The 11259-nt window shown below is 35.5% G+C and overlaps 2 protein-coding genes across 2 annotated transcripts; both read left to right on the top strand.

Annotated features, from left to right (window-relative positions):
• Positions 1–116: 116 nt before the first annotated feature.
• LOC108832623 (polygalacturonase-like) lies at positions 117–1583 on the top strand (the record flags this gene model as incomplete). Its single annotated transcript, XM_057001112.1, has 3 exons — positions 117–406; positions 498–726; positions 1165–1583. Coding segments are annotated over 3 exons (741 nt in total), but the record flags the coding sequence as incomplete, so codon positions are not given.
• Positions 1584–5347: 3764 nt separating this feature from the next.
• Positions 5348–10306, top strand: LOC108832624 (uncharacterized). The gene is made up of 15 exons (XM_018606091.2): positions 5348–5546; positions 5814–6454; positions 6536–6848; positions 7587–7733; positions 7818–7906; positions 7992–8084; positions 8297–8423; positions 8595–8659; positions 8739–8913; positions 9079–9273; positions 9362–9409; positions 9485–9631; positions 9730–9812; positions 9882–9997; positions 10093–10306. Exons 2-15 carry the CDS (start codon positions 5892–5894, stop codon positions 10191–10193), a joined length of 2262 nt encoding a protein of 753 aa, XP_018461593.1. The 5' UTR covers positions 5348–5546; positions 5814–5891; the 3' UTR covers positions 10194–10306.
• The last annotated feature ends 953 nt before the right edge of the window (positions 10307–11259 follow it).

The following is an 11259-nucleotide window of genomic DNA, read 5'->3' as shown; positions in this document are numbered from 1 at the left end:
TGTTGTTATCTGGAAGAAAAAAATGATCATAATATCAAACACATAATTAAGAAAATGCAAACACAAATAAAAAAATCATGACCGTACATAAACTAGATTATTTATATCAAACGCAGACAATAAGATTCATGGACTCTTACAACGTCAAGATCATAGGAGTATTGTCATTGAACAGCCAATTGTTCCACATAGTAATCAACCGTTGCAACAATGTAAAGATTGAAGATGCCCGTATCATAGCACCAGGTGATAGCCCCAATACTGATGGAATTCACATTCAGAAATCGACCGACATCGAGGTCAGAAATGCTTCTATCAAAACTGGAGACGACTGTATCTCGATCGGACCCGGTACAAAGAACTTGATGGTAGATGGAATTACATGTGGTCCTGGACATGGAATCAGGTATATAAAATATAGTAAGACCTAAAGTGTGATATATTACAAGTATTATTGGTCTAGTTATCTTGGTCTCAGATCATATTATTTTGTCCAGCATTGGTAGCTTAGCGAAGGGCCTAGAGGAGGATGGCGTGGAAAACGTGACAGTGAAGAAGGCAGTGTTCGTACGAACGGACAATGGGCTAAGGATAAAGTCGTGGCCACGTTTTAGCAAAGGATTCGTGGAGAGGGTTCGGTTCTTAGGGGCTCTTATGGTCAACGTCTCCAATCCTATCCTCATTGACCAGAACTATTGTCCTGGCGATTCTTATTGCCCTACTGAGGTCATTTCTCCTTTATTGTTTTTTTATATTGCTTAATGCTAAGCCAAAATTGGCAAAAACTAGAAGGAAATGCGAATATAACAGTTTTGTTAATAATCAATGTATTTTATATATTATTAAAATAAACATGACACTATTTAAAAGAAAACGATAAAGTTTTGATTTAAGAAAATACATTCGGTAAATGACCCACCACATTTTTTTTAACCCACCACATTTTAAAAATTCTTTAATACCGGTTCTGAAAATAGGAAACGAAGTTTGGTTATTTGGTGCTCTTGGTTATTTTGTATTTATTTACATATCTTAGAACCTAACCAGATGATGGATTAATTTAATGTTCATGTGTGAATTGTTTTTTTTTTTGAACTAAACATATGTGAATTGTTTCCAAAACATAAATGACTAATGTGAAAATTAAAAAATATATATATTCAGGGGTCGGGAATCAAAATAAACGATGTAATATACAGTGGAATCATGGGAACATCGGCCAAAAAAGTTGCTATAAAGATGGATTGCAGCGAGCAATTCCCATGCACTCAGATACGAATGCAGGCAATTAATCTAACTTATCACGGTGGAGCAGCAACGACTGCTTGCATCAATGTTTCCGGTAAGCAACTTGGTTTGGTTATACCCAGCGGATGTATCCGATGACTCTATTCGTTTTTCTTGACCAAGACTTGTAAAATCAAACATCACACACTGGTCGTACATAAAGTATATGTAGCTTATCAACAAACATTATGGGTTTGTATACTTTGTAATCATTGTAAATAATTCTTTGTATATATTTACAGCATGTGGTTGTAACTACTGTCTACTGACATATAAATAAAAACAAGTTCAGCAGTTTCAGGCAAACGAATCATTGTCGCAATGCATATTATTCTAAACTATGGAATTCGACACTCTACAAAAACGGAATTAACAATTTGAAGGGCCAAAATCATGCTAATGATTAACATAAAAACTGAGAAAAACACAGCCCACCAATCCAAACAGCCGTACAAAATGTTCAGAAGCAGAAATTTTTTGAAAAAAAAAACTATTCAACTAAGGAATCATAAGAAGATTGTTTGACATATTTACAAGTAGGCTACATAATCTCTTCACTAACCAATATCACCAACAATGCATATATACATACACATTTATTAGTACATGATTTTCACGGAGTGTCCATAACAACATGGAATCAACATCAGTATTAACAAAGACCGTACAAGACAACATGATGTACAAGAATATCAATTTTAACATAGGAAAATAAAATAGCGAGAGTACTCATTAAATATAATGGACATAAAAATAGAACACATTTATTTTCTCATGCAAAATAAATTAACATTATAGACACATTAGTCTCATTTTAACCATTAGGTAAAAGGAAATTGAGAGACGCATACAAGGATGACGATGTGTTTCATTGAAAAAATTACGACGAACATGATTGATAATAAATGAAATAGTACAATGTTAGAAACAGTGGCAGAACCACCTTGTTATATATGAGATGGGTTAATTGGCCCATGTGATTTTTGACAATTTTGTTTTTATGCTTATACAATTTGCATTTGATAGACTGTTTAGTATTTATGTACGTAAGATTGACCTCATGATCTAAGTCTTAAACATTTTATTTGCACTTGTTCAATAAAATTTTACGTTTGGTCATTTGATTATCTATAGAATTAGGAATTTTATCCGCTAAATTTGATCCGATTTGTTATTAGTTTAGATTTTTTTTTTTGAAACACTTTTTTTTTGAAGCACTTGTTATTAGTTTAGATTCAATTCGAAAAATTTGGATATTCGTAAGTAAACCATAAAATAGTCAGTATACTAAATAGTATTAACTAATCACACCATATGACACCGATCGAATGTCAACCTCTCACAGAAATATGAAAATAATCACTAAAACCTATATGAAAATATGAACCTTAATCGAATGTCAACCTCAATTTTCCATAAAGTAAACACTATCCACTACTCACGCCACAAGGCACCAAAATATAAATCATAATCCAATGATAACCCAATTTCATATAAAGTAGACCCAAATTTCGAGCCCCAAATTTCGAGCTGACGGCAAATCTGCATTTTCATTTTACATGATTCATATAGAATAGACAATCGGTAATGTAACTGCAATCTGAAACCAATCTACAATGTATCTTAAATATTGATATGGCTATGCGTTCATGCAACATGGGTATGCTTGACCCAATATCAACCACCATCATCCTTAAACTAAACCTATCAACTAATCACTAAATCCTGTGGAAGCACCTTAGCCTAATGGTTAAGGTCTAAAGGTTTCTACAGCTTCTACAGCCAAGTCTGGGGTTCGATTCCCAGACTATACAGTTTATTGCAGATTTTCTCAAATCCGGATTTCAAGTCCCGGAGAGAGCGCGTTTTATTAGGCAACTATGCAGATTATGGAAGGAATGATTACATGCAACTATGTGATTATGTAAGGAAGGATTGCAAGAGATCTTCAACATGGTGCAAGTAAATCTGGTCAGACCTGGATCTTCATAGGACGGCTCAGATGATACAGTTAGGCGTAGATCTTCATAAGACAGGTAGTATTGTCGGTTGTCGAATCGTTTATGTAATATTCCTAATAATTGTAATATCTAATAAATCAGCGTTAAAAAAATCACTAAATCCTACACAGATATATAAACCCTAATCCAAATATGAAAATATGACTACGAATAATGTGCAATTTCATTCTATGTTCAGTAGGTAGAATAGAAAGATGGTTACTATAGTTGAATTCGAAAGAGTATCTCCCTAATTTTGCAACATTCGAAACGTCTATGATTCAGTGGAAGTAGGTAATGCTTTCCCAATAGTGAACCCAATATTCCAGAAAATAAACCCTATCCAATCACCACTAAACCTTAAACGGAAATATAAACCCTAATCCAAGTGTCTAAATACGTAAATATTAAAAACAAGTATGAATTCAGAAGCTAAAGAAGGTGATATTAAACGTTCCAATTTATGGCAGGAATGTAAATAAGATGAATTTCCATTTTACATGATTCAAATAGATTAGAAATAGGCAAGTAATGCTTTCCCAATGACGAACCCAATTCCAGAAACTAAACCATATTCAATCATCACTAAACTCTACACGAAAATACAAACCCTAACACATGTATCAAAATACGTAAATATTAAATATAAGTATCAGTCGGAAGCTAAAGAATGTGATATCATACGTTCCAATTTATAGAAGGAATGTAAATAAGTGAATTTTCATTTTACATGATCCAAATAGAATAGAAACGGGCAATACAATATTATGAACAAACATCATATAGAAGGTATGGACGCCATCTACAGTACTTTCCCAAACTGTGATGCATTCAACATCGTCAAATTCTCATCCTCTAATGCACCTTTGATCACTTCAATCTAACGGAAAATGGTTGTCAACCCTTTTTTCGTGGGTTCAAATCTTGTCATACAATATATTCGGAAGGACTAAATCGTCAATTCCAAACATATAGAATAAAGGTAAAAGGTAAACACGGTTAAAACGTAGTATTCTAATTTATTCATCTATATATATGTGTGAATTTTTGTAGTGTAAACAAGTAGAATGAAAGACAAAATAGTGAAGTAATAACCATTCAATTTCGACTTGAAATAGTTTTACGTATAGTTATTCTAGACCATTTCGATAGGAATGAATGATCTCATACTATATGCACAAGCAGACAACCCTATTTCGAATAGAATAAAAATGAAAGATCTCATACGATGGCCACACTCAGACAAACCAATACCATTTCAAATAGAATAATAATGAAGGATCTCATACTATATCCACACTCAAACCTATCCATCGCAAATAATATTCCATACAACAAACTATATACACCATGTACTATGTATATTTGCTAAGAAAATCACAGTTTAAATTTAAAAAAGACTAAGAACACCCGAGGAAACCCCAACCCCAAATCACCCAAACCCTAAATCAATTGTTGAACTTCGTCTGAGAAAAGCAGATACAACATGCAACAGCAACGAGGCTGTAGATTTAACAAAGAGTATGCTAGTTCTGACTATAGCGCAAACAGGAAATAAAATAACATGAGATAAAGAGAATCAAAGGTAAAAACCAGAGAACATATTGTAATTGAAGAGATCTGAGAAGAATCGACAGTGAAAATTGGAATGGGTATGGGTTCGCGCTATTCGCCGCTGCAACTATAAAACCGTCGTGTGTCTGGCAATTCTAGAAGAGTAGTAGAGCACGCACTTGTAATCAGTAAAAAAGAAGAAAAAACTGATGAATCCGGCAGAAGTAACAATGTGGAGCAACTCGGAGTCAAAAATCGTTCAACTTCTATGATGTTACCAAGGAAAATAGATAGGGAAGATGTAAAGACTATTAAGTCACGTTGCAAGAAGAGCAATAATGTATTTATATATAGATAACAGAGTGTATAAAAACATTAGGGCTATTAGTTAGAGAGTGAATTAGACGTTTTTTTTATGGTGGTAGAGCTCAATCTCTCTTTATTTTTTAAGCAAAACGAAACGGAAAAAGAAAAAGAATATTCACAAAACATCCGGAAGAGATCCGGAGCCGGGTAGAAGATATTTCTATTTGTCATTTCGGATAGAACCCGACCCGGAACAAAACGGTCAAAATCAGCAGAAACACGTTGAATCATTCTTCTCAGAGTGACGATTCATTTGACGCTCGAACTATCCATCCTCCAGTTCCTCTCTCTCTCTCGCGTTTGATCGATCCTTCCTCTTCCTGCGTCGGCGTTGTAGATGTAAGTCGGAAGCAATTCGATGAGTTTCTAGTTTCTCTTAATCATCTTAATTTCATCCCAATCAATCAATGAATCAACTATTACGTTTCGGATTCGTACTTAATGTTCATCAAATGGGAAGAAGATCTCATATGCTAATGCGATTTTAGTGAAAACCTGAATCGTTTCTTCTTTGGAGTGATTTTTGCTTAAGAGTATTGTGATTTTGATTAATCATCATATTATCTGTGTAGAATGTTAAATGTAGTGCGTATAATCACTATGCAGATAAACATTTTTAGAGTTGGGGCTTTGATGGTATGTAGTAGCTGGTTTCACACTGTATAGAGCTTTTAAAACATTACTATGGCTTCAAGAGCGCTTCTCCGAAGAAGGAAGTACATCGTTCAGTCTCTAGGTGAACACTTTAACACGATCCAATGCCTTTCAAGCGTTGAGCGTCAAGGAAAGCTTGGATACGAGAACATTAAGGGTAATCTGGATCATGGAAAACCTGATTCCAATTTGCCTTCTTTTCTCAAGAATAAAGAGTCGTTCACTTCATCATTTGAGGGGTTCCGTGGAAGTCGATTGCTTCAGTCTCCTAATTTTAGTAACGGAGGAGTTGGGAAGTTAGAGTTTCCTTACCCGTTTGGGTATAGATTGGTTCAACAGTCTTTGTGGTCTTCTGTGGCAACGGCCAACAGGCGTGATGATGATAAGAAGGGAGAGAAGGTTACTTCACTGAGCAAAGAAGCCTCTCCGGAGGAGTGTGATGAAGCAGTGGAGGGGCTGAGTTTGGCTAAAGCTAAAGCTAAAGCGAAGAAACTGGAAGATTCACACAAGTCTGATGTGTCCATTATGCAACGTGTGCGGGCGTTTCTTCTTGGGATTGGTCCTGCTTTGAGAGCTATTGCGTCCATGAGCAGGTCAGGATTGTGGCTTTTTGTGAGCTGTATTTGATGGAACTTCTTGTTATTGTTATTATTAACATAAGATCTGTTCTGCAGGGAAGATTGGGCCAACAAGCTTCGCCATTGGAAAGATGAATTTAAGTCTACGCTGCAACACTACTGGCTGGGGACGAAGTTGCTCTGGGCTGATGTCAGGATTAGTGTTAGGCTGCTTGTTAAACTTGCTAATGGGAAAGGTCTCTCTAGGAGGGAACGACAGCAACTCACTCGAACCACTGCCGACATTTTTAGATTGGTCCCGGTTGCAGTTTTCATTATTGTCCCCTTCATGGAGTTCTTGCTACCGGTAGCTCTTAAGCTGTTTCCAAACATGCTTCCGTCAACTTTCCAGGACAAGATGAAAGAAGAGGTATTGTTAAAAAACCTTCTCTGTTCTTTATATGTCGTGAGAATTCTTTCCTTACCGACTGGAAGATTTTGCATGACTATTTGACACCAAGCAGGAGAGACTTTATGAGCTATATTTCCACATTGTTTTACTATGTTTTGGCTCTTTCATTCTCAAGATAATGCCTTTTTCGAATTTTTATGAAAATATATCTACCATTGATACACCCTTCTCTTTATGCAATACACTTGAGGTTCAAAAGGAACATTTGCATATACCAACATTAAAACGTTTTAGTATTGCCAGTTACATCTTTAAGACTTGCCTAGAACCCATATATTGATTTTCATTCGTCATGAGATTGGTTTGTCTTGTTTTCCCCTTCATATTAGTAAAAGATCTGGTTTGAACATTAATGTAGGGCTGTGACTGTTTTGAAATTTGAAGTGGCTGAAGTTATCGGGAACATATTCATAGCCCCATGTTTGAAGTTGGATGTTTAGCCCTTAATCTATTTTCCCGTGAAGAATTGTAATCTTTTGAACACGTGCTAACATCTGAGCACTGGAATTTGTTTTGTTTGAAACTGATTTAGACTACTTAGGCTACTTAATGCTAAAAGAAACACAAATTATTTATATTTTACTATTTTAAGCTACATTGATCTGGGAAGTATGATTTTGTTTGATCTTTTGTCGTCTCAACTCTATCCTGTTTGTCAAGTTAGATGCTAAAACTCTTGGAACTTTTCTTTTTCAGGAGGCACTAAAAAGAAGGCTGAATGCAAGGATGGAGTATGCAAAGTTTCTCCAAGATACTGTGAAAGAAATGGCAAAGGAAGTCCAAACCTCGCGCAGTGGTGAGATAAAAAAGACAGCAGAAGATCTAGATGGATTCATGAACAATGTTCGCTTTTCTTCTTATCTTGTACAGTTGAGTTCCTTCTGTTTCTTCAAGATGGACTGATACCTTCGTTAATCAATTGTACAGGTCAGAAGAGGAGTTGGTGTTTCAAATGATGAAATTTTGGGTTTTGCAAAACTATTCAATGATGAACTTACATTGGATAACATTAACAGGTTACGCATTAGTCAAAATTGTATATATTACGATACTACTTCTCTCTTGACTTATTTTGTTTATACATAATCTTCTTAACTGCAGGCCTCGATTGGTAAATATGTGCAAATACATGGGTATTAGCCCATTCGGAACGGATGCATACTTACGTTACATGCTTCGGAAAAGATTACAGGAGTAAGTTCAACACACTGCTTATACTGCCATTTTTTCTGGTCCCAAGTGTTGGACAATGAGTCCTCAACAATTTATCTGTTTTTGATGGCATCGTCAGACTTCTGGGTTTTAATATACTCTACAAGACGCCGGATCCAATATATTTACGCATCTAAATTTATTTTCTCATTTCCACATTACCATTGGGCATTGCCATTCCTTGGACTTCGCAGGATTAAAAAGGATGATAAGTTGATCAAAGCTGAGGGTGTGGAGTCTCTTTCAGAAGCTGAACTTCGCCAAGCTTGCAGATACAGAGGAATGCTTCAATTAGGTTCAGTTGAAGAAATGAGACAGCAGGTTATTGCTCGTTTATAAATATTATTGAGCATGCAATATTTTCTGGAAATGGTATTACAGACGATACTCTTTGTGAACAACAAGAATGATCTTGTTTTTGGTACATCTGTTGTTTTAGATGTTAAACTAGAGATACAGGTGATTTCTGATCTGCAAATCATTTTTTTGCAGTTAATTGACTGGCTGGATTTGTCCCTCAACCATTCAGTTCCATCATCCCTCTTAATTCTCTCTAGGTAAGCTTGTCCTGCAACTCATAAGACATATATACTATACGACAGAATTAAAAACGACATTCCCGCAATTGTCTTTCAGATCGTTCTCCATGTCTGGGAAACTCAAGCCGGAAGAAGCTGTTCAAGCTACTCTCTCCTCTCTGCCAGACGAGGTTCTGGACACAGTTGGGGTCACAGCTCTGTCATCAGAAGATTCTGTATCAGAAAGGAAGAGGAAGTTAGAATACTTAGAAATGCAAGAAGAATTAATCAAGGTCTTCCTTTTTTTGTCTTTTCCTACCAAGTAAAAGCATGGTTGAGGAAACTATGTTTCTCTTTTCCGTGGAGCCTCGGAAGTTTGTTTTCTTGCATGTGTGAACTTGCTGAGTTATTATCTGGAAACTCTTTTCTTTCTTACGTTGGGATTCAACTGAATGTAGGAGGAAGAGGATGAAGAAGAGGAGGAAATGGCAAAGATGAAAGAGTCTGCTTCGAGCCAAAAAGATGTAGCGTTGGACGAGATGCTGGCATCTACAGCTAAGGATGCTAATGAACAAGTGAAAGCGAAAACTCTTGAGAAACATGAGCAGCTCTGTGAGCTCAGCCGTGCATTGGCAGTTTTAGCTTCCGCATCTGTATGGGGGACTTTACCATTTATTTTACCATCAGTGGTAAAGAAAGACGTTAATGCTTATTGTTTATTTTGACTTGTTTGGATCCCAGTCTGTTAGCATGGAGCGTGAAGAGTTCCTCAAACTAGTTAAAAAGGAGGTAAAAAAAATCTGTGCCTTCTAGATTTTTATCTTACATTCTTCTGAGTAAATTTATATTCATATTATGCTACAGGTAGATCTATACAACAGCATGGTAGAGAAAGGTGGTACTGATGATGAGGAAGAAGCTAGGAAAGCTTACTTAGCTGCTCGAGAAGATAGTGACCGAAGTGCTCAGAAAGCAATTGCTGATAAAACTTCTTCTGCACTGTTAGATAGGGTAACAACAAGTTTATTTCTTTGCATCTGTCATAAACTACGGAGTGTTTTTTTTTCTTTAAAAAAAATCTCTATCTTGATATATGTTTCTGTCTTTAGGTTGAGTCAATGCTCCAGAAACTCGAAAAGGAAATAGATGACGTCGATAACAAGATTGGAAACCGTTGGAGACTCCTGGACAGGTCTGTGTAGAATCATCCTTTAGATTTGTTTCTCAAGAGTTTATAAGTAACAATTTTGTTTGTACACAGAGACTATGATGGAAAGGTAAGTCCAGATGAAGTTGCATCGGCTGCGATGTACCTAAAGGACACATTGGGCAAAGAGGGAATTCAAGAGCTTATTCAGAATCTTTCTAAAGATAAAGGTCACAACTCTTTCCATTGCCTTAACTTCTCAACTTGATTTTTTTTTCCGGATTGTTTGATTGAAGCTCTTTTTTTTTGTTTTTGTTCTCTTTAGATGGCAAAATTCTGGTGGAAGATTTGGTGAAGTTAGCGAGCGAGATTGAAGATGCTGAAGAAGCAGCCGAGGAGGAGGCGAATGAGCCGACCAAGCCTTGAGAGATTGTTTGTTCTTTGTGTGTTTTCACTTTTCACGATACATATTTTCTGTTTACTGGAAAGTAAATTTCATATAGTATGACGAAATCTATCATAATAAGTTTCTTGACACATTTTTTTGTTTTCAACATTTTTGGTTTCTTCAAAATGCTATGTTATCTGTTTTTTTTTTTACACCAATACGTTTATGGACATGTGTCCAAAGCTCACGAACATGGTCGATGTGGGTCATGGAAGTCGAGATGCTTTCATCATTCGTCAATTTCATCCCAGAGCCCCCCCCCCCACCCCACTAAAGCGTTGTCAATCTTTGAATTCTTCTAAATTTTTAGTGGGTTACGGTATAGATTCATACGCAAACCCAAAAAAATTGGGCTTTCAATGCCAATCGCAAATTGGTGGACCACTCGTCGTAATTAAAGCCATGCAGCGACGGCAGTGACATAAAATCCGGAACCTGAAATCCGAACCAAACTCGAATCAAAAATCCGATCCGTTATCCGATCCGAAATGTAAAAATACCCGAACGGATCTTATAGGATGGTATAAAAATATTCGAATCCGAGGTGTTATTAACCGAACCCGAACGGATAACCCGAAAAACTTAAAACTAATAGTTAATATAAATATTTTGAAATATATATATAGGTATTTTAGTTATTAAATTTAATATTCGTGGTAATATGATATATAATAATAAATATTAACAATATAAAAAATATTTTAAGTACACAATTAGTTATACATAATTAATTTATAATTTATTTATTAGAATAACAAGTCTACTCTTTATAATATAATGTATATTGTTTACAAATAATATTTGTTTTCATGTTTGATTTAACATTTTATTGTTATTTTAGCAATTTTATGTGTGATAGATTAATTTTTATTAATTTAGTTGTTTTTCTTTATGTTTTTCTTTAAGTTTTTGTTTTTTACTTTGGTTATATCCGAACCGAACTGATATAAACCGAACCCGAATGATATATGGTTACTTTATGGGTTTTAGGACGCAATATAATTTTTAACCGAACCCGAAGTGTTATTATCCGAACCCGACCCA

This window comes from Raphanus sativus, unplaced genomic scaffold (genome assembly GCF_000801105.2).
Source record: "Raphanus sativus cultivar WK10039 unplaced genomic scaffold, ASM80110v3 Scaffold3260, whole genome shotgun sequence".
Taxonomy (NCBI): domain Eukaryota; kingdom Viridiplantae; phylum Streptophyta; class Magnoliopsida; order Brassicales; family Brassicaceae; genus Raphanus; species Raphanus sativus.
The sequence above is the reverse complement of the archived record's forward strand: the minus strand, read 5'-3'. Positions and strand labels throughout refer to the sequence as shown.